Source organism: Gigantopelta aegis, chromosome 1, assembly GCF_016097555.1.
Source record: "Gigantopelta aegis isolate Gae_Host chromosome 1, Gae_host_genome, whole genome shotgun sequence".
Taxonomy (NCBI): domain Eukaryota; kingdom Metazoa; phylum Mollusca; class Gastropoda; order Neomphalida; family Peltospiridae; genus Gigantopelta; species Gigantopelta aegis.
In genome coordinates, this window is record NC_054699.1 from 29,759,024 (window position 1) to 29,783,838 (window position 24,815).

Here is a 24,815-nt window from a genome sequence, read left to right on the forward strand (position 1 = left end):
ATTAACGTTAAGTTGTTATGAGCAAATACCTGTTTTTCGTTCCGGAGGGTAAACTGTGCTACTAAAAAATGCATGGTAAAAAAAAACATCTTTTAATATCAAAATGTAAATTAATTTTACATTTTGAAACCTAAGACTTAAATTTTGTTTTCTTCTTCAAATAAAGTTAAATTCGTATCTAACCCATGCATAGCTTACACACAAGAATTCTTTTTGAAGTACTTTGGTCGTAAGAGAGCAAGACGGACATTTGGACAGTTAAGCCCAAAACATACCGGATCTGGGTCTAGTGATTATGGCGCTGACGTGTACTACATATCTGGCAGCAGACGTCATAGAACATGCGCTATAATATTTTAACACTGCCAGACTGGCTGCTGCAGTGTTAGAACCTTACTCATTTCTCATACTTATAGTTGATGTTTATAGAAGTAAATTTATCTAAAGATATGAACACATTAATTTGATAACACGTATCAGTTACAGACCCAGATGTCACAATACACTAGACGTCAAAATTTTATGGCTGTGTTTTGAGCCTAATGGTCGGAGTACTCGGGCTACAGGCATTTTTTTTTTTCACTAATCATATAACAGATATTGTTTTTTGTTTCTTTCTTTCCCAACAATGAGGCGTATTAATTATAATATATAAGCGCCACCCCCATCCACTCCGTCCCCTTAGTTACATAACCTACTGGCGGAGTCAGAGATTGAGTCCGGGGTAGGCGTGCCTGAACCCTACGGACATGGGCGCGTTAATACAGTTCTTATTAGTTAAAAACCTACATATTCTGACCATTATATAGTCCGTCCCAAACAAAATGTTTGATGGAAATAATTTTAGTTTTGTTTCACGTAAGAAGAAAAGTAAAAGAGAAGAACCCCAACTAGGGGGCTTTTTTCGCCATTTTTTATTTCGGGACTTCAAAATGTCTTATAATGCTAATACAGAAACCTGACGATAGAACCATAAAAATGAGCCCCCCCCCCCCCCCCCCCCCCCACACACACACACACACTCACACACTTTGAAAATCCGTCCTACGGGCCTGTTATATGATCCATATTGGGCATATAAAGTAAATGATTTGAATTTTACTATCGGCTCTCATTCCCACCTCTCAATCCATCAGGAAACTTCATCAATTTTATTAATTGAGAAGCAATTTTCTTCTTTATTCAATCATAATTTCACAATACAAATTCATCATTTGACGAAACTATAAACTCTAATGTAGCCAATAACTCAAACTCACTTATTAACTTAATATTTAACTTACCAATGCTGTACACTGGTACACAACTGTCTTGCGTTCATTTAGGAAAAGGTAACTACTAACGCTTTTTTAGCCCTGAATTATTACCAGTCTACTTCTTCAAGTAACTAAAGCTCTCATTTTTTGTTTCAAAATATAATTTTGAGAAATGCGGTATGGTTGGTGAAGTCGTTTCTGCACCAGAGTCATCCAAACTAAGGTACTGTAACGATATATTTTATTTACTATTTTTAATAGACATATAAAAGCCACAACATCGGCGTTCATTTATGCAATTTTAGGTTATGGTCTCACTACCCAGTTTCAATCGTTTGATCATTTAGCGAATTATTGACAGTAGACTTGAGTTGATACTCATTTGTAAGAGTTCGATCCATACCATCATCCCATTCTTTTGTGGGTTGGTATAATTAACACAGTGTTGAATTAAGCATTAGCTCTCAATACAGTTTAACCTCCGTCTCCGATTCCAGGGAACATTTTCAGATTTTGGTTTGAAAATTTCCATTAGCTATGTTTCTATTCAATTGAAAATTTAATAGAAACTACATGTACTGTTTAATGTTTCAATGTTTAATGTTTTAAACTTGTGTAGAGATCTCTGAAACTTGCATAGCTAATCGCAACATGATACTGAACAAAATGTTCCAAGGAAAGAAATTGTTTACTTAATGACACATTCAACACATTTTATTTATAATTATATGGTTAAGGACATATGGTTAAGGACCACATATATATTGAGGGAGGAAACCAGCTGGCACCACTTCATGTGATACTCTTTTTGATTAAAAGCAAAGGATCTTTTATATGCACCATTCCATAGACAGAATAGCACATACCACAACCTTTGGTGTACCAGTCGTGGTGCACTGGCTGGAGCAAGAAATAGCCCAATCATGGTCCCACTGACAGGGATCGATACCAAACCAACCACGCATCAAACGAGCGCTTTACCACTGGGCTATGTCTCGCTCCCATTTTCCCAGGAGTCATATAGATCTACTGTGTATGTAGCAGCGAGTGCTTGTGACATAGTTTGCCGATGAATTGTTCAAAATTCTTGCTTGTTGATCCATTTTCTTTTTAATGGAAGTGCTAACTCTTGACATACATGTAGCTTTCAATCTTCCAGTCATTCAGTTTTGCAGAGATCTTGTTTACTCTTCTTCTAATAAAACCAGGTTGTTCTTGTCTATGATAGCAAGAGCATTTAAAACATCTAAATTCTAATGGGGAACATGCATATATATACTCTTCAAAAAACAGAAACGCAAAAGGGTACAAATGGGTTATAACTCCGATTTTATGTTTCCTACCGGTTCATGCTTTGTGAATATAAGGTCATTGCATGTCCCAAACACATTCCCACGGTTACATTCGATAAAACGCAGCTACTGTACAATAAAGTTCCAAAATGTGAATATTCGCAAAAACGCAGCCACGTGCAAACCATGTCACCACTGCACGTGCATTGTCTGCACGTGCAACATGAACACCGACAGTATAAAAGTGCAGGGTGTTCGCTTGCCTGGCCTCTGTATCTGGCCGACAGTTGACAATCCAGGACATGCCACGTCTCAGTGAACCGCAGAGAAACAATGCCATCGGCCGACTAGACGCAGGCGAATCCAGAACGGCCGTTGCCAGGGCATTCCATGTGTCCCCAAGCACCATCTCCAGACTGTGGGACCGTTACCAGCAACATGGATCAACACGTGACCTCCCTAGATCCGGTCGACCACGGGTCACTACCCCCGGGCAGGACCGCTACATCCGGGTACGCCACCTTCGGGAACGATTGACTACTGCCACCTCCACAGCCGCAGCAATACCAGGTTTGCGCAGGATATCCGACCAGACCGTACGGGAACCGCCTACGTGAGGTAGGAATTCGTGCCAGACGTCCAGTTCGAGGTGTCATCTTAAACACCACAACACCGTCGACTCCGACTGCAGTGATGCCAGATTCATCGACAATGGCCTCAACTGTGATGGAGACAGGTGTGGTTCAGTGACGAGTCCCGATTTCTGCTCCGACGTCATGATGGAAGATGTCGCGTGTATAGGCGTCGTGGTGAACGTTATGCGGCAAACTGCGTGCAGGAAGTGGACAGATTCGGCGGGGGTAGTGTCATGGTGTGGGCAGCCATCTCACACACTGGCAGAACTGACCTGGTCCACGTGCAGGGCAACCTGAATGCACAGGGCTACATTGACCAGATCCTCCGGCCACACATCGTTCCAGTTATGGCCAACGCCAACGCAGTGTTCCAACATGACAACGCCAGGCCTCACACAGCACGTCTCACAACGGCTTTCCTACAGAACAACAACATTAATGTCCTTCCTTGGCCATCGATATCACCGGATTTGAACCCAATTGAGCATCTATGGGACGAGTTGGACCGACGCCTCCGACAGAGACAACCACAGCCCCAGACCCTGCCCGAGCTGGCAGCAGCCTTGCAGGCCGAGTGGGCCACCATCCCCCGGGACGTCATCCGTACTCTGGTTGCTTCAATGGGCAGGCGGTGCCAGGCAGTTGTCAACACACGTGGAGGCCACACCCGGTATTGACTCCAGATGACCGTGACCGTGGTGGTGTGTCCTATCACTTACTCACAATGGACTAGAGTGAATTGTGAACAATCCTGCAACATTTGGTAATTATCGGACTCACCATTCAATAATTAAATCAATTCTCCAAATGTTACGACAATGTGGTTTTGCGTTTCTTCTTTTGAAGAGTATATATGATATTAATTATTATGTTACTATCTTTATCATATAAGTGGACGAATATGGCACCACAGATATTGACTGTGTTAGATATTTATAAATATTAAATATGCTGAGCCATTGATCAAACATGTAATACTAATATACTAGTAAATATTTCTCTCTATTTTTTTTCCAGTCACAGGAAGTGGAAATCTTTGCTAAAGAAGGAGAAAAGACGAACACGTAGACAAGAAGCAGCTCGAAATAGGCAGCAGAATTTTGAACATGGTTTTTATATTATTTTGTATTAAAATATGTTTTTATCAGATTACATTTTGAGAAATACATGTACTGTACATGTATGTAAAACATTGGCATGGGTTTTAAAAATGTTTTTAGCATTGCATTTTTCGATAATTTAGTAATATATATGTACATATATATCTGTATTTTCATGTGGGGAACTAAATATATATAGTGCTGGTTGCAAAAAATGGATTTAATATTTATATTCTATAATTTAGTGGGTGGATTTTAAAGGAAAGTAAATATAGTTGAAAAAATTTAGAACCAAAATGTGCTAAGTAAGTAATATGAAGGTGGGTATTTTGACACCTTGTATACATGTGTAATTTTGTTTTTAAAACCAGATCAGATATTAGGTACAAAATGTTCAGCAACTTCAGCTTTTAGCAGTTTGGTGACTTGAGCCAACTTTCAGTAAAAAAAAGTACATTTCTCTGGCCAGGATTAAATATTTTGAGTACACACTTATGGGGAGGGGAAGGGTTTGACTGTTAAAAGGTTTTGTTAAATACCTGTATACATATCTTGTCTTGAATACCTATTGAATATATGTGTACCTTGTTCTTTAGTGACCATGCATAATATTTTTTTAATCAAATTTAATTTTTTTGAAACTTATATTGTCTTAAAGGGATAGACCCTAGTTTTTAAACACTAAAACATATTTTTCACCTAGATCCTAGTTTCAACCTGTAAAAATGGACACTAAGTTAGGTTATTTATAAACGTGTAACAAATTTGGATACAGTAGAGTGAAACAAGAGTCTGTGATGTTGAAATACTGTTAACAATAGACTAAAACATGACTCAATAATCATTACTTCTCAAACGCACATGTGTTTTTAAAAGATGAAAAATGCATTTTGTGGTATTATAAACACCAGGATGACCAGAAATACTTCGGTTGAACGGAAATGTATAATCTAAACAATGAAATATAAGTAATGTTTGATTTCAGTGTTCGTAAACAGCTCTAATAGTGAAAAATATGCCTTAGTGTTTAAAAACTAGGGTCTGTCCCTTTAACGCAAACACACACACACACACACACACACACCTTCCCCATTATTGTTTTTTTCTGGGGGTTTCTTTGTTTTTGTTTTAATTTGTTTTTTGTTTGTTTGTTTGTTGTTTTTTTTGGGGTTTTTTTTTTAGGGGGTGGGGTGGGTGGGTGGGTGAGTGTTATACAGTAATGTACTTGTACCTATACAAATATATTGTTTGTTTGATCTTTTTATTATTAATTAGTTAGCACCTTGTCATACTTTTTTCCCCATAACATTAAGATTGAAGCCACATGTATATATACTAAATTATCATTTTAAATTTAATATTCCACTAACATCTTTTTTCCCCCAATAGATGATGACTGTGATGCTGCCGGTACGGAGGAGGAGGGTGAGAACAAAGAAGATGAGATGCAGCAACAGCAGCGACATCAGCTGTGGTGGCAGCGCGAACTGGCTGCACAGAGAGAATGGAAACTCAAACAGGAGCGGCTGGAACAAGAGAAGCAGCGACGACTAGAACAAGAGGTAAATTTACAAAGATGAGAACAGAGAACCATAATCAAAATAACCATGTCTTTGATATATACTCTTAAAAAAACAGTAGGGGAACCTGAAATATTAATGTTAATATCAACTATTAGAACGAACATATGTTTTGACCACAGACATCCTAGTAAAGAATGTTCAGGTCTGTTTATCAACACACCGAAACACATTCCATAGTTTGCACATGCATCACGCAGTTGCCCCATACACTCATTCTCGATTTTGACAATTTCCAAGAAGATCGATTAATCACTGTGGAACATTATTTGTGTCAATCTTTTTCATTTTCTTGATCATACAGTTGTTATTGTTTTGTCTTTAGTCATTTCTATTGTTTGAATTTGCGATTTACTGATAAAAAAATGTCAAATTTCACTTTTGACCCCAATCGTCCTTCAAATTTTTTGGTGGTCATACAACCTGCTGTAATACTGAACTACCAGTTGTAATGTTAGCCCAATTAATTCACTATTATAATATAACCATTCCCCACAGCTAATATACCTTAAAATTTTGGCAATTGTAAATTCTTATTAAAGTTCTGCAACTTTTTTTGAAGAGTATAAATTAGTCTGAGTTTAAAATGGGCTGAGGTGTCGTTAAACAAATATTCCTTTCATTTCTATTCTGTGATCAGAAGAGTTTCATGATTAGAACATTGTCATAGTGGCGGTTCCATCAGAATCAGAACAATGTGACAGTTGATACAGTTTCTTCAGGAGTAATGTAGTGCAAAATGTTTTACAAATCAAGCTTTTGTGGTCCACCTTTTCCATTGTGTCTAAAAAAAACATCCCCCCCCCCCCCCCCCCCCCTTTCCAAAAAAAAAAAAATGATGCACCTTTTAGTTGTAGTATCACACGATCGCAAGTAGTATTCACGCGTAGTACATTCCCGTGGCTGGATTTCGTCAGCTTTGTTGCGATTGTCCAGTTTCGTCCAATCCAGGATATGCTATTTGATAGCCTTTGTTCAACTTGGGGATTAAAGAAGTTGAGTGGTAAGTTTTTTTGTTCCAGCTCAAATCACATCCCTGAATCTGAATCACATTCAGAGACCAAACACCACTTTACATATCACTAAATGTAATACTAACATGGCTCGAATGTAACAACCTGTTACTTACAGCAATTGTTAAAGGTAGGGTCAACTCCAACAAGAGCCTTATGTGTTGGAAAGATGCATACCCGGACCACCAACACATACTGACACTTTAGCAAATGAAAAACGCGTAATTTTAGAGTTAATAAAAAATCATGATTATTCCTGCTAACTGGGGGCAGCCATTTTGTTTCGTTTTTGTGACGTCCGGTGGGATAGCTTGGAGCGAAGTGACGTCAGCTCCTGACCATCTCCTGTATGTACAGTGTAAACAAAAGCAGTAATTTTCGACACGGTGCTTCTCTTTGATCAACCTGACTTGTAAAACAGCATAAATGACGTAATAATATAATAAACAATTTAACTAAATATATTTCAAGTTGCATTAACGGAACAAAATGGGGTTATAGTGTTTTTCTCTGTTTAATAATCCAAAAGGAAAACTGTACACTATTACGCCTATTGATATGCTACGTTGGAGCAAAAACGACAACCCACGATACCCAAGTGATAATTTTATTTTCTTTGGGACTACGTAATTGGTCAGTTCTGTGGTTTTAGATGGAAAAGTCTACTTAATCAATAGTTTTGCAGAACTATTTACAGTAATAAACCATGTCCATTACAATTTTAGGGGTGACAGGTAATATTCCACAATACCGGTATGTATTTTTGTGTCTAGACAGCGTCAATTAATTGGCTCGTCTGGTTACCAATCAAATACACACCTGCCAATCAGGAATCAAAGGTAGAAGCAACTAACAGCATAGACCAATTAACTAAGAAAACATTCCGTGTATCATTTCAGTACGTAGGTTAATGCATGGGCAAAACATTGTTAATTGTTTCGACTTGTTGTGTAGCCACTTTGACAATGGTATTTTATTTGTATTGAAAAATAATATATATAGTGCTGGATATACTTACTGTTGGCTTACTGGGATGTGTATTATTACAGAACATTGCAATGTATGACTATTTATCATCCCGCAAAAACCAGGTAGATTGTGTTTCTCTAGTTCTAAGGCTCATTCCTGACGTGACGCATTAAGTATTACGTAACCACCAGCTCGCCAGAGGGCGTACTCACTGAGATGGTACAAAATGGCTGCGCCCGTTAGATATAATAGTCGTCACATTTAACCGTTTTATTAATTAACTATACGATTATATGTGTTGATATTAAGCAATAATGTGCATTATATATCGTTGAATATGCATACCAGGCCAAATGCCTTAATTGTTCTCTCCTTTAAAATGTTTTTGCCAGAGGCAAAATGTCACCTGCAGCAGTTTTGAGCCTACATTTTGCACCTACACCCATTTTAAACCAGTAAATTTTGCAACAAATAAACATAACTTAAAAACAGGGAACACTTTGTTTTAAAAATTTAGATTACCAATATTTCTAGTCAGTTGAATATTGATTAGCAACTACTGTTTAATCTTGTAAAATTGTGTAGTGATCTCTCAAACCTGCGTAGCGAATCGCGACGCTATACTGAATGAAATATTCCCTAAAAAAGCAAAAATATCACCTCAAACGATGACAACGATTTTTATCCAGTGACGGAACTTAACCATCGGTAATGCCCCTTACTTAGGCAATTCACTTATGACAATTCATGTCACAATTTCTGTCATTAACTGATTACATTCAAGCTCTGGATAACTAATAATATTGCAGTTTTAGAAATTGTTCACATTTCACTGTACACAAAACATTTGATTCATTTTTCTTTCTTTTTTCTTTTTTTCGACAGAAAAAAATAAGGGAAGAATGGGAGGAACGGGAGAAGAAAGAAAAAGAAGAACTGGAGAAAAGATCCAAATTAGATCAGGAGAAGAAGGAGAAACAGGTGACAGGGAGATCCACCATATCCTGGACGAGCTGTGTTTTTAGATGTAGACATACAAGTCGGTTAGGGGTGGTATCTATCTGTCGGTAGAGCGCTGGCCTGAGTAGTTTTGAGCCATAGGATCAAAGTTCCTCAGTGGACCCATTCTCAGGATTTCTCCCTTTCCCCTCTGTCCCATCCAATGCCCCACAAATGGTATATGAAAGGCCATGGTATGTGCTGTCCTGTGTATGGGATAAAGATCCCATGCTATTAATGGACAAATTTAGAAGGTTTTCTCTGCAGACTATATGTCAGAATTACCAAATGTTTGACACCCCAATATGCGATGATTAATAAATCGAGATGTTCTAGTGGTGTTGATAAACAATACAAACTGTTACAAGCTAACTAAAACTACATATATCTATACAAATTTAACCCAACAGTATATTTACAAAGTCTTGGAAATCTTCTTTCCAAGACATTTTGTCAGGATATATCATCAAAAATGTCGGAGACTATTGTTGAGACTGATCTCTGAAAACAGGGAAGTGTTCCCTGTCAAGGGGGTAGCTTCCAAAATAAAACTAACTTACCAACAAACCCCCCACCCCCCACCACAATCCACCATTTATCAATGGATCTGTTTAGTTGACCAGTTTTCAGACCTTGCTTTTTAAAGTATGCGGGTGTGATCACGCTCATACAGCGCACGTAATTTCAATCTGATGAGTGTGAAAAACAGCGCACGTTACACTCAACAAATGGTGCACGTTAAATAGATGGGTATATTAATTTCCACTATTTACAAAAATCAACAGTTTTCATAGCTCATTTAGCTGATAGGAAGGTCCTTTTATTAAAACAATAAAAATTAAAAACATGGCAGTGGCTTCCATGCAGTCGTTAAAATGGTATTTCTGTTTGTTGAACAAATCGGGAAATACTGGTTTAATAGACAATTTTGTAGACGCACCAGTCAAAATCCAATTGGAGCTACACTGCCTATTTTATTTTTTCTGGAGAGTGATTTTCCACTCGCCTATAATTTTCAAAAACCAAGGACAGCTCTGAGATGGAGAGAGGTTGTTTGCTTGCAATGTTCAAGCTTTTAGGATTAAAAAGCAATCACTCATACCCGCGTAGACAGAATTAATGCGCCTACAGAAATATGGTGTATAATGTATTTGTTTATCGCAAGATTAATATAAAACTACATTGTCGGCTATTTCATGTTCCTATATTCAAAAGTGTGTTTGTGTGTCTCTGTGTGTGTGTGTATCTGTGCATGCTGTTATGAATTTTGTGACTCGATGTAGATTGCGAATGATAAGAAACTTATACACACATAAAAACCTACATGTAAGACAGCCACAGAATAAGTAAACTGTTTTATCTAAGCAGGCTGTTTTTCACTCTGCATATTTCAAAACAAAAGGCCTTCATTCCATTTATTGTCCATTCAACATTAGATGATGAAGAGTCTGATGCTTTGTGTTTTGAACATTGTGTGTGTACATGTAGATGTTTGGTTTTTTACCTTAACTCAGCTAACATTATGTGTCATCTCTTCACCAAGCTCGTCAGGTCGTTTGCAAAGAATGTATCTTTTGGACAAACTTACATATTCATATACCTTTAGTGTGTCTTGTCATAAGCAACCATGCAAGCATTTTGCTTAAATTTCAGGGTATGGCTAAAATTATGTTAATACAGAAACTGTACGTTTTTGACAATCACTTAGTTGTCAAATAGTATAATGTTGTAATCATGGCTAGCTAGGGATGATCAGCTAAACTTAAATTAAAAAAAAGAAAGAAACCTTGGGGGAGGGGGGGGGGGGGATTCCAATAAATTGTTTTCAATTATTACATGAAATTATTTTGTAAAATGAAAATATATTTTGTAATTTGTTTTTAAAATTTGGTGAATTTGACGAGTGCCAGAGCTAGCCCAGATAATGTCCCCCCCCCCCACACACACACACGCATGCACGCACATACACACACAAACACAAACACACAGAGACACAGACACACACAGACACATACACACACACATTTTGATGATTTAATTTACCTGTTAGAGATTAGTGTAAATTCTGTAAGATGAAATTCGACATTCTACTATAAACATGTCCTTTGTTAAATATGTTGCTTTCTTCCTTTAGTTTGTATATTAATTATTAGTCCATATTATAAAAGTAAACGGTTGACGGGGAACTTGAAAATTATCAAATTAAAGGTACATGCATGTGCCATCAAATTTAAGACAATTATGATAATGTAAGGTTTACGCTTGAACTGAACAATTCGTAGCAATTTAGTAAATTTGATAAACAAAACTCTGTAGCCAAATTCAAGTTTTGGTTCGCTACACAAAATATAACATAATTAAAGGCATACCGTCACAGACAACTGACCTATTTAATGATGTAACAAAGTATTACCTGAACAAAAATAATTTGATTTGTCCCTAAATGTACTTTATTCAACCATCTTTATAACCACCATACTCCATTTTTTAATGACATTTTGTAAAAATAATTGAATTATGGCAATGGTCCATAATACAAAAACTAAAATTGCCGAGAGGGTTGACATGGATTTCACTCCATCATTGTTCAGTTAAGGTGATGCGATAGCTAGATTTGGTTTCCAACAATTAATGTAATTTTTATTTATTATCCATTTTTAGAGAAATAAGGTCCTGTGACAGTATGCCTTTAAGGCTCTATTAAATATTTTTGTATTTATTTGATTTTCAAATTAGCACATTTAGTGATTAGTGATTTGGCAAATAATAGCATCAATCCCGATAATAGCTAATAATTATGTGGTTGTCAAATATTGTGCATTTTCCATAAAGATTTTAGTATTTACATTTTATTGTACTGTCTGTTTTTTCATGTGATCGGGATTTTTTTTTTATTTTTTTTTTAATCATAGTGTTCTTTTATTAGTAGGCAGTCATTAAATTGGAGGAATCCACCAGAATCCTAAAAATTATGTAACATTGATATTTTGGGAGTCTGTTTCATAATCTTATGATTCTGACTCAAATTCTTTGATTTGCAGAAGCAAGGAATCCTGCTAAATTAACGCTCTGGTAGTTTATTTCAGAGCAAATTGAAACCCAAATCTCTTAATTTTAACTGGCCTATGTTGCTTTAGATCTGCTGTGGTGTATTTAAAGAGTCACTGTTTATATTGTTTGTGTTCTGTGTATACATGTGCAAAGTTCTTAACCTCATCAGCTGTATTATCAGATTGTTCTATGTTGCTGCATATGGTGTATTGTAGGAAGCACTACTGAAACAGGCGACATCTAATGAAAAATCTGTAAGTATATTTTGTAGTTTCATTTGATGCAAGTTAAGAAGTATTTCTGAACCCAGGGCTTCTAGATTATGATAGCCCCACTCCCATGGCTAGTGTTATTCAATGTTGGGCTGGTAAATAACTACTATTGCCATTCCCGAAGTCTAGTGAACAAACTTTGTCAAATGTTGCAGTTAAGTCTATTTTGTACATATGAATATCTTGACTCCACCCCAACTCCCAATGTTAGTGTTTTTAAGCTCTATCTATCTCTTTAGGTGACATATCTGATTATTACTATTATTTAGTCAAATTGTATTAACTTGAGGTAAAGTAGGGCTAGTGAATTTTTAATCCTGGCTAGTAAAATTTCCCGTGATCCCGTGGCTAGTGGATTAAAAAACAATTCTAGAAGACCTGTAAACAAACTGTTTCTGAGTAGTATCACACCCGGACTAAATGTGCCACTCGTTCGACTAGCTGCACATGAATCGGGTAATCATTAAACTGTTTCTGAGTAGTATCACACCCGGACTAAATGTGCCACTCATTCGACTAGCTGCACATGAATCGGGTAATCATTAAACTGTTTCTGAGTAGTATCACACCCGGACTAAATGTGCCACTCGTTCGACTAGCTGCACATGAATCGGGTAATCATTAAACTGTTGTGAGTAGTATCACACCCGGACTAAATGTGCCACTCGTTCGACTAGCTGCACATGAATCGGGTAATCATTAAACTGTTGTGAGTAGTATCACACCCGGACTAAATGTGCCACTCGTTCGACTAGCTGCACATGAATCGGGTAATCATTAAACTGTTTCTGAGTAGTATCACACCCGGACTAAATGTGCCACTCGTTCGACTAGCTGCACATGAATCGGGTAATCATTAAACTGTTGTGAGTAGTATCACACCCGGACTAAATGTGCCACTCGTTCGACTAGCTGCACATGAATCGGGTAATCATTAAACTGTTTCTGAGTAGTATCACACCCGGACTAAATGTGCCACTCGTTCGACTAGCTGCACATGAATCGGGTAATCATTAAACTGTTGTGAGTAGTATCACACCCGGACTAAATGTGCCACTCGTTCGACTAGCTGCACATGAATCGGGTAATCATTAAACTGTTTCTGAGTAGTATCACACCCGGACTACATGTGCCACTCGTTCGACTAGCTGCACATGAATCGGGTAATCATTAAACTGTTTCTGAGTAGTATCACACCCGGGCTAAATGTGCCACTCGTTCGACTAGCTGCACATGAATCGGGTAATCATTAAACTGTTTCTGAGTAGTATCACACCCGGACTACATGTGCCACTCGTTCGACTAGCTGCACATGAATCGGGTAATCATTAAACTGTTTCTGAGTAGTATCACACCCGGACTACATGTGCCACTCGTTCGACTAGCTGCACATGAATCGGGTGATCATTAAACTGTTTCTGAGTAGTATCACACCCGGGCTAAATGTGCCACTCGTTCGACTAGCTGCACATGAATCGGGTGATCATTAAACTGTTTCTGAGTAGTATCACACCCGGACTAAATGTGCCACTCGTTCGACTAGCTGCACATGAATCGGGTAATCATTAAACTGTTGTGAGTAGTATCACACCCGGACTAAATGTGCCACTCGTTCGACTAGCTGCACATGAATCGGGTAATCATTAAACTGTTGTGAGTAGTATCACACCCGGACTAAATGTGCCACTCGTTCGACTAGCTGCACATGAATCGGGTAATCATTAAACTGTTGTGAGTAGTATCACACCCGGACTAAATGTGCCACTCGTTCGACTAGCTGCACATGAATCGGGTAATCATTAAACTGTTGTGAGTAGTATCACACCCGGACTAAATGTGCCACTCGTTCGACTAGCTGCACATGAATCGGGTAATCATTAAACTGTTGTGAGTAGTATCACACCCGGACTAAATGTGCCACTCGTTCGACTAGCTGCACATGAATCGGGTAATCATTAAACTGTTTCTGAGTAGTATCACACCCGGACTAAATGTGCCACTCGTTCGACTAGCTGCACATGAATCGGGTAATCATTAAACTGTTTCTGAGTAGTATCACACCCGGACTAAATGTGCCACTCGTTCGACTAGCTGCACATGAATCGGGTAATCATTAAACTGTTTCTGAGTAGTATCACACCCGGACTAAATGTGCCACTCGTTCGACTAGCTGCACATGAATCGGGTAATCATTAAACTGTTGTGAGTAGTATCACACCCGGACTAAATGTGCCACTCGTTCGACTAGCTGCACATGAATCGGGTAATCATTAAACTGTTTCTGAGTAGTATCACACCCGGACTAAATGTGCCACTCGTTCGACTAGCTGCACATGAATCGGGTAATCATTAAACTGTTTCTGAGTAGTATCACACCCGGACTAAATGTGCCACTCGTTCGACTAGCTGCACATGAATCGGGTAATCATTAAACTGTTGTGAGTAGTATCACACCCGGACTAAATGTGCCACTCGTTCGACTAGCTGCACATGAATCGGGTAATCATTAAACTGTTGTGAGTAGTATCACACCCGGACTAAATGTGCCACTCGTTCGACTAGCTGCACATGAATCGGGTAATCATTAAACTGTTGTGAGTAGTATCACACCCGGACTAAATGTGCCACTCGTTCGACTAGCTGCACATGAATCGGGTAATCATTAAACTGTTGTGAGTAGTATCACACCCGGACTAAATGTGCCACTCTTTCGACTAGCTGCACATGAATCGGGTAATCATTAAACTGTTGTGAGTAGTATCACACCCGGACTAAATGTGCCACTCGTTCGACTAGCTGCACATGAATCGGGTAATCATTAAACTGTTGTGAGTAGGGTCTCCACAAGTACTTCGGTACTTGAGTACTTGGGCACGGGTCGAGTCTAGCAAGACTCGAGTCCGTTCACAGGACTCTAGTACCTCGTGCCAGGAAGAGCACTTTCATTTATTGAAAAATGTTTTACGTCATTTTGCCATATGCTTGCCGCCGGATATATTATAAGGCTATGTAGACATGGGGTGAGAAACAAAAGTCGAATGTGTGGAATGCAATACAATGGCATGATTTCGCATCCATGTTCAGGGCTAGAATTAAGATGCATATAATGCTATTCAGTGCGTTGGAAGGTGCCAAAAAGTGGGGGGGGGGGGCACACTTCTATATTTACACACTTTTACACTATTATAAAGCAAATATAAACTTCCTATGCCAAGGCTATTTTACTTTATTCCTTAATCTCATCATCATCTAATGTAAGTGTCGGATACTCAAATCTGGGTCGAGTTTGACCCCCGAGTACAAGAGTCCAATACTTTGGACTCATGGAAGCCCTAGTTGTGAGAACATTACCTTCTTACTCCATTGCAGAGCAACCGGCCTCAGTGGCGTCGTGGTTAAGCCATCGGTCTACAGGCTGGTAGGTACTAGGTTCGGATCCCAGTCGAGGCATGGGATTTTTAATCCAGATACCGACTCCAAACCCTGAGTGAGTGCTCCGCAAGGCTCAATGGGTGGGTGTAAACCACTTGCACCGACCAGTGATCCATAGCTGGTTCAACAAAGGCCATGGTTTGTGCTATCCTGCCTGTGGGAAGCGCAAATAAAAGATCCCTTGCTGCTAATCGGAAAGAGTAGCCCATGTAGTGGCGACAGCGGGTTTCCTCTCACAATCTGTGTGGTCCTTAACCATGTGTCTGAAGCCATATAACTGTAACTGAAATGTGTTGAGTGCGTTGTTAAATAAAACATTTCTTTCTTTCTATTGCAGAACATGTGGCACAATCCGATCATCTCAACACCTGTTGGAAGGGAACGAGAGAACTGTCCGTTCTTTGTGAAAACTGCAGCCTGTAGATTCGGAGACAGGTAATGGTTGCTGGTCCAATTGCTTACAATGATAGTCATTTTGCTTACAACTAATTTCAAATATACTCTTAAAAAAACGTAGGGGAACTCTAATAAGAATTTACAATTGCCAAAATATTGTAAGGTATTATAGCTGTGGAGAATGGTTATATGATAATAGTGAATTAATTGGGTAAACATTACAACCGGTAGTTCAGTATTACAGTAGGTTTTATGACCACCAAACATCTTGAAGGATGATTGGGGTCAGAAGTGAAAATTGAAAGTTAACGTTTTTTTAATCAGTAAATCGCAAATTCAAACAATAAAATGACTAACAACAAAACAATAACAACTTTGATCAACAGAATGAAAAGGATTGACAGAAGTAATGTTCCACAGTGATTAATGGACCTTCCTGGAAATTGTCAAAATCGAGAATGTGTACTGCTTGATGCATGTGCAAACTATGGAATGTGTTTCGGTGTGTTGACAAACAGACCTGAACGTTCTTTACTAGGATGTCTGTGGTTAAAATGTATGTTCGGTCTAATAGTTGATATTAACATTAATATTTCAGGTTCCCCTACTTATTTTGAAGAGTATATATTTAAACTAAAAAAAAATTCCCCTTTTGGAGAATAATGATTTTATCTATTTTTAATGCTTGGGCTTAAAAATAAAAAGTGACATTTTAATTTCCAAAAAACGTAATTAAAGTTTATTATTCTTGATTGTATTTTCTACACGTCCAGTGTGAACATGCATAAATATCATTTCTTCCTATATAAAAATTATGCTAATTCTGCTTATATTTGTCTGCACCGATACCGTATTTTCATGTGCTATTTAAGGGAGACTACATAGAGAAACCATTCCCAACATTTTACTTAAATTTAAGCAGAAAAATAAAAGTAAAAAGCCGAAATATAGATATTACTTTTCTTAAAGCGGCAACAACAGCTGTAACTTTTGCATTAAAGTTTAACATTTAAAGTTTTGCCTTTAGATAAGTTTTTTTACAAACTATAAGTCCTAGGTCAGTGAAAACAATGCACCGCAGAAATTTATAGTAAGCGAGACATTTTATTCCATGGAATTCTTGTTACATACAGGGACCAGAAAACCATATGGGCTTAAATACAAGCATTTCCCTTAAAACTGTGTGTTTCTGTATTACTGAATAGACATTGGTTCATTCGTGATAGGCTTTCTGAGTAATCATTATGTATCTGTTGATTGACAGGTGTTCAAGGTCACACCCTCACCCTGAACGTAGCTGCACGTTGTTGTTTCCGGGGATGTTCGTGAATTTCAGACTGGAACAGACTCTGGATGAGGAACACGAAACGGGTCAGTACATGAGACCACACAATTTATTACTGTAGGGGAGATGAATCTTCTTTTACAATTGAAAAGACTGTCCTGAGTTTGCAAAGCTAACCCTTCAGCAGAAGTAGACTATCCTGAGTTTGCAAGGCTAACCCTTCAAGAGAGGTAGACTGTCCTGAGTTTGCAAGTCTAACCCTTCAGCAGAAGTTGACAGTCCTGAGTTTGCAAGGCTAACCTTTCAGCAGAAGTAGACTGTCCTGAGTGTGCAAGGCTAACCCTTCAGCAGAAGTAGACTGTCCTGAGTTTGCAAGGCTACCCCTTCAGCAGAAGTAGACTGTCCTGAGTTTGTAAGGCTAACCCTTCAGCAGAAGTAGACTGTCCTGAGTTTGCAAGGCTAACCCTTCAGCAGAAGTAGACTGTCCTGAGTTTGCAAGGCTAACCCTTCAGCAGAAGTAGACTGTCCTGAGTTTGCAAGGCTAACCCTTCAGCAGAAGTAGACTGTCCTGAGTTTGCAAGGCTAACCCTTTAGCAGAAGTAGACTGTCCTGAGTTTGCAAGGCTAACCCTTCAGCAGAAGTAGACTGTCCTGAGTTTGTAAGGCTAACCCTTCAGCAGAAGTAGACTGTCCTGAGTTTGCAAGGCTAACCCTTCAGCAGAAGTAGACTGTCCTGAGTTTGCAAGGCTAACCCTTCAGCAGAAGTAGACTGTCCTGAGTTTGCAAGGCTAACCCTTCAGCAGAAGTAGACTGTCCTGAGTTTGCAAGGCTACCCCTTCAGCAGAAGTAGACTGTCCTGAGTTTGCAAGGCTAACCCTTCAGCAGAAGTAGACTGTCCTGAGTTTGCAAGGCTAACCCTTCAGCAGAAGTAGACATAGTTTTCCGGAAGTTTTTTTTAGAAAGCCTTGAGATATTGACCTAAAATTTTGTATATAGCTTTATCATGTACTGTTATAGATCGTGTTTGACTTTCATGGTGATTTACCTTTTTGTGACGGAGTTATGGCCCTTAAACTTAGGAGATATGAAAATTTGTTTTCCAGACTTTTGTTTTGCAATGCCTGAAGATATTGATATGAATTTTTTTATATCATGTACTGTTACTGATCAAGTGTAACTTTTATGATGATTTACCTACTTTTCACAGAAATATGGCCCTTGAATTTGTTGGGTTCGGTAGGAGATATGTATTGCTTTAGCAGTACTCACTGGTCTCAGTGGTGTCGTGGTTAAGTCATCAGACATAAGGCTGGTAGGTACAGGGTTCGCAGCCCAGTACCGGCTTCCACCCAGAGTGAGTTTTAATGGGTAGGTGTAAGACCACTACACCCTCTTCTCTCTCACCAGGCCCGTAGCAAGTGGGGGAAGGGGGGCCTGGGGCCCCCCAATAATTTTGGCTGTTTTGGGTTTTTTTTTTTTTTATAACCTTGTCATCTCGACTGAATGTAAAAGTTGTAGCGAGACTAACGGATCCAGATTAATGGCGAGAGTTACAGTGACGGGCATATAACCGTTGAATCCTGCCTCCGGACCCCCCCCCCCCCCCCCCCCCAAATAACTTGCACCTTCAGGGATGGGTCATTTGGCCCCCCCCCCCAAATAACTTGCACCTTCAGGGATCGGTCATTTGGCCGCGCCCCCAGACAACCCAGATAGCTGATGTGTGTGCTCAGGACCGCGTACTTGAACCTTAATTGAATTTAAACATGAAAATAAGTTAAAAGAAGAAAGAAGCAGTACTCTCTGAATGCTTGTTTTTCTTCAGATATTGCCCTGGAGTACGACGACACCGAGCTGTACGAGAACTTTGTCGACTTCTACTACGATGTGCTGGCCGAGTTCAAGAAGGTCGGGAAGGTTGTCCAGTTCAAGGTGTGCTGCAACTGTGAGCAGCATCTCCGCGGAAACGTTTACGTGCAGTACAGAACGTAAGTGAAACTCTTAACTCTAGCTGTGGGAATCGGTGGAAATTTCATCACTTATCGTGCCCACCCACCCACTACCCACCGATTGAACTTCTCCAAAATTCCAGCTTTTAACAGATTAATATATAATGAATTTATTTCATTATTGTGGAGGGGATGCAATATCTTGTGTCAGCTGGGTGGTACTAAGAAATATTGTCTATATATCGTGCCCACCCACCCAAGGGCATCTAGAAGTTTTATAAAATCCACTAGCCATGGGATCAGTGATTTAACAAAACATTACTAGCCACAATTAAAAATTCACTAGCCCTATTTTACTTTAAGTTAATACAATTTTACTAAATAATAGCAATAATCACCTAAAGAGGTAGATAGAGCTTAAAAACACTAACATTGGTGGGGTTGAGGTGGGGGCAGGATATTTTTATTTACAAAATAGACTTAACTGCAACATTTATTTTTCACTAGCTGTCGGGCATGTCAGTAGTAGTTATTTACTAGCCAAACATTGAATATCACTAGCCAAGGAGTGGGGCTACCATAATCTAGAAGCCCTGCACCCACTATCCACCTATTGAACTTCACCAAAAATCCAGCTTTTAACAAGATTAATATAGGATGAATTTATTTCATTATTGTAAAGGGGATGCAATATCTTGTGTCTGCTGGGTGGTACTGGGAAATATTGTCTATATATTGTGTATTTTACTGCACTTTGAAATACTGTAAGTGCGTTTTTTGTTTAAAGTTGCATCTTCTCTAGAAAAATTCTACTTGTGCCATCTCCATCCTGTCTGTCTGTTTGTCTGTCTGTCTGTCTGTCCCTCTGTCCCTCTGTCCCACATATAGTTTTCCAGATGTCTTTTTCACAATGCCTTGAGATATTGAGCTGATATTTGGTGTGCACTGTTACAGATCTTGTTTGACTTCAATGGCGATTTGGGGGCAGGACGTAGTCCAGTGGTAAAGCGTTGGATTGATGCATGGTCGGTATGTACTATCCTGTCTGTGGGATGGTGCATATAAAAGATCCCTTGCTACCAATCGAAAAGAGTAGCCCATGAAGTGGTGACAGTGGGTTTCCTCTCTCAATATCTGTGTGGTCCTTAACCATATGTCTGACGCCATATAACTGTAAATAAAATGTGTTGAGTGCGTCGTTAAATAAAACATTTCCTTCCTTCCCTTAATGGTGATTTACCCATTTTGACAGAGTTATGGCCCTGGAACATAGAAGATACAAACATTTGTTTTCTAGACTGTTTTTTGCAATGCTTCAGGATACTGAGATGAAAATTTGTGTATATCTTTATCCTGAACTATTACAAATTAGGTTTGACTTTCATGGTAGTTTACCCATTTTTCATAGAGTTATGGCCCTTGAACTTAGGAGATGTGAAAACAAAATTTCCAGATTTTTCTTCCCGCAATGCCTCAAGATATTGAGCTGATATTTTGTGTATATCTTTATCATGAACTGTTACAGGCTTGAATTTCATGGTCGTTTACACATTTTTCACTTAGTTATGGCAGCGTTCTGCCCGCGCTGGTTGGCACTGGTCGGTCTTGCAAGCACTCGGACATGCCCGACCACAACTAAGCTCAAGAAGTGCTTTTTCCGACCACCACTATTTTTATCACCAGGCATTAAATAATTATTTATTTTCACCATGAAACAGTTTAAATCAATTGTGACATACTTTCCGCAACTTTAAACAAACACGCGTCATAACCGGCTATGCCACGTGCATTACATTTACTGTAGTATCTCAGACGGTTGCAAGTGATGCTGCAATCACCTGCTATTCCATGCGCATGCACTGATCCAGCTGATATAAAACGACATGAAACGATCTCATGAACAAGCGGGCCTATGCCCGTTAAACAAGTTCTTAAGGTGAGAACAATCCCATGGGAATATAAGTAGTGTCTTGATTAAAATGAATCGCATTTTGTTCAATTTATGAGGCTGAAATCTCACAGCTAGCTGGCCTACTTGGTTTTGAGCCCACCACTGAGACCTATCGTCTGTCGTCTGCTCGACTGCTGCGCTTCATCCACATGACACAGAAATCCTGCGTATTTGACGCAATATTTACCTAAAATACTCCCAAATAAAATCTGTGTGCGTCATGGTTGACGGAAAATATTTCCGATGTCAATCGATGTTATATTATTATTTTTTTAATTCATAAAAACCTAACGATTACAAAGTTCAAAGGGAAAATAGCCAAGCGGTTTAACTGGTTCCCAACCTTATCAATACGTTTAACGTAACTTAGTGTAAAAACCAGTCTGACTGATGTAGCGTGTTTGTTGTCTAATTTTAGATCATGGCGACAATGTCGAAACCGCGGTCTGTATACGAATATCAGATAATAGTTACCAAGCCGCGAGATTTTAGTTCGATCTATAGATCTAGTTTTTTATTATTGTTCTTTATTGTTTTAATACATGTATTTGCTGAGCATATCAGCACACAAAATAAAACCAACAAATATATTATTTATAAGCAGGTTGATATCATATCATATCATATGGTGTTATTAAAAGGATCAGAGGAAAATAGAAAAAAATTACATTAAAAATCAGAACAAATTCACAAGATTTTAAACTGTATGAGTTGCTCAGATTGCATCTGAGGGCCTGCATTAAAAAAAATTCCTGCCACATCCGTCTTTTGCTGCCAAATCGTGGGGAAAAACTTGCCACCACTCAAGAACTCCTGGGCAGAACCTTGTATGGCCCTTGAAGTTGGGAGATATGAAAATTTGGTGCATCCAGTAGTGGACATATTATATTGCTTTAGCAGTACTCTCAGAATGCTTGTTTTTTGTGTGGTTTTTTTTATAGTGAATCTGAGACAGAAGAGGCTCTGGTGAAGTTTAATGGCCGATGGTACGGTGGTCGACAGATCTCAGGGGAATTTGTCAACATTGCCAAGTGGAAGTCTGCCATATGTGGTGAGATGTCTTATTCAAGTATTTTGTTACCATGTTTACCATGTTATGCTGTAGGCTTTTTTGTTTAACAAGATGTATTCCATTAATAAATAAAGTGGCTCATTTAGGCATTGGGCAGAATCTCTCTCTCTCTCTCTCTCTCTCTCTCTCTCTCTCTCTCTCTCTCTCTCCCTCCATTGGGATATGTCTCTTTCCAGTGAGTGGTATATCAAAAGCCATGGTATTTACTACCCTGTCTGTGGGATGGTGCATATAAAAGATCCCTTGCTGCTAATCAAAAAGAGTAGCCCATGAAGTGGTGACAGTGGGTTTCCTCTCTCAATATCTGTGTGGTCCTTAACCATTTGTCTGACGCCCTATAACCGTAAATAAAATGTGTTGAGTGCATCGTTATATAAAACATTTCCCTCCTTCCTTCCTGATTTCAGCTTGTTTTGTGTAAAATTATTTTTACAAAGTAGACTGAATTTGATATGACATGCTGAAAAATTATCTTAATTTAGGTATAGTGTAGAGGTTTCAGCTTTTTAAAGATCAGTTCAGCTTTTATTTTAAAATGGATATCTCATTCCTCTCTGTGTCAAATAGCCATATTTGAGAATGTGCATGTCTTATATATCAAAGGCTATATATGCTGTACTGTGTGTGGGAAAGCGGCAAATTACAATAATAATAATAATGAATATTCTGTTTTGTTGCAGCTCTGTTTTTCAGAAAAAAATGTCCAAAGGGTAACCGCTGCAACTTTCTTCATGTGTTCAGAAACCCTGACAACGAATTCTGGGATGCAGATAGAGATTTCATGAATACTCAGCATAACAACAGACAATTTTATCACCAAAATAATAACAGAAATTACCAACAAAACCGAGACTATCATCACAGAAGGTCACGGTCACGATCTAAGTCACCTTACAGTTCTCGTCATCGGAGGAATGGATCCCGGTCAAGAGACCGAAGATCAATGTCAAATTATTCCAGATCACATTCAAGAAGGTCACGGTCACGATCACGGTCCAGGTCACCAACTAGATCTAAGAGGTCAAGGTCACGATCACCAACTAGATCTAAGAGGTCAAGGTCACGATCACCAACTAGATCTAAGAGGTCCAGGTCACCAACTAGATCTAAGAGGTCAAGGTCACGATCACCAACTAGATCTAAAAGGTCTCGGTCACCAACTAGATCTAAAAGGTCACAGTCACCATCTAGATCCAGATCTAAAAGGTCACGTTCAAAGTCACCAACTATTTCTAAGAAGTCTAGGTCCAGATCACCAGTTAGATCTAAGAGGTCAAGGTCAAGATCAAGATCCGATTCACCTCATCGAGCCAGGTCACGTTCAAGAGAGTCCTCCTTGGGAAACTCATACCACAAGTTAAGAAAGCGGAAGCACTCGAGGTCAGAGTCCAGGTCAAAATCGAGAGTCGGGACAAAGTCACAGGCCAATGAAAACTTGAATGACGTGTCGGATTCCACGGATAGTTCAGAAGAGCGTTCGGCAGATGTGCATGTATATAAGAATGGTGATGGAAGAAAGACTAAGAGAAGACACAAGCATAAAAGACGTAAACATAAACATAGAGATAAGTCAGATACAAACTTTGAAGAGGTGAAGGTTTTAAACCATACCTCTGATGGTGATGGTGATGCTGAGATTTAAGAGCCTTGATGATTGAGCAATAAAAAAAGCTTCGAGGAATGAGATTTAAAATCCATGAGTATTGAGATTTAAAAGCCTTGAGGATTGAACTTTAAAAGCCTTGAGTATTGAGATTTTAAAAACCTTTGAGGATCGTGCTCTAAGAGATTTGAAGATTGAGTTTTAAAAGCCTTGGGGATTGAACTTTAAAAGCCTTGAATATTGAGATTTAAACACCTTTGAGGATCATGCTCTAAATGATTTGACGACCCAGTTTTGAAAGCCTTGCGGATTGAACTTTAAAAGCCTTGAGGAATGAATATCACATGCCTTAAAGATTGAGCTTTAAAAACCTCAAGGATGGAACTTTAAAAGCCTTGAGGATTGAGTTTTAAAAACCTTGGAGATAGAGAAGTGTATACATTTATTAAGTCTGGACGGTGTCTTTGATGCATCTTTAATAAACAAGTTGGTCTGATCATTGTAACGCTGATTGCATTGCTACATACATTTTCACATGCACCCCCTCCCCCTCCCCCCGATCATCGAACTGACAGTGCCCCTCCCAAACTTTCAAATGCACTGTACATAATAAAACAGTTTGTTGTTTCTACAACACTTCTCCTTTTTGTGAAATTATTGATTTAAAAAAAAAAAAAAAAAAAGAGGAAAAAACGAAGAAACGTACCGGTAATTAAGCCTTAGGTTTTGTTCATCTAAACGAGGGGGCAGGATCCAGCTCAGTCAGTAGAGTGCTCGCTTGAGGTGCTTACGTCGTAGGATCGAACCACCTCACTGGACCCATTCTGTGATTGGGGGTTTTCTCATCCCAACCAGTGCACCAGTACTGGTATTATATATCAACGGCTGTGGTATGTGCTATCCTGTCAGTGGGACGGTGCATGTAAAAGATCCCTTACTACCAATTGAAAAAATGTAGCTA

General features: G+C 38.9%; 1 protein-coding gene across 1 annotated transcript; it reads left to right on the top strand.

Annotated features, from left to right (window-relative positions):
• The first annotated feature begins 1,364 nt into the window (after window positions 1-1,364).
• LOC121373439 (U2 small nuclear ribonucleoprotein auxiliary factor 35 kDa subunit-related protein 2-like) lies at window positions 1,365-24,351 on the top strand. Its single transcript, XM_041500100.1, has 10 exons — window positions 1,365-1,479; window positions 4,201-4,292; window positions 5,673-5,845; window positions 8,731-8,826; window positions 12,111-12,149; window positions 15,937-16,034; window positions 17,260-17,366; window positions 19,105-19,267; window positions 22,121-22,230; window positions 22,932-24,351. Exons 1-10 carry the CDS (start codon window positions 1,436-1,438, stop codon window positions 23,891-23,893), a joined length of 1,884 nt encoding a protein of 627 aa, XP_041356034.1. The 5' UTR covers window positions 1,365-1,435; the 3' UTR covers window positions 23,894-24,351.
• Window positions 24,352-24,815: the final 464 nt, after the last annotated feature.

Bases quoted from the DNA above. Each gene is read 5' to 3' on its own strand.
- LOC121373439 (XM_041500100.1), top strand. From the start codon at position 1,436: ATGGTTGGTGAAGTCGTTTCTGCACCAGAGTCATCCAAACTAAG. The intron at 19,268-22,120 runs GTAAGTGAAACT...TTTTTTTTATAG, and splicing joins GTTTACGTGCAGTACAGAAC to TGAATCTGAGACAGAAGAGG. The intron at 22,231-22,931 runs GTGAGATGTCTT...GTTTTGTTGCAG, and splicing joins GTGGAAGTCTGCCATATGTG to CTCTGTTTTTCAGAAAAAAA.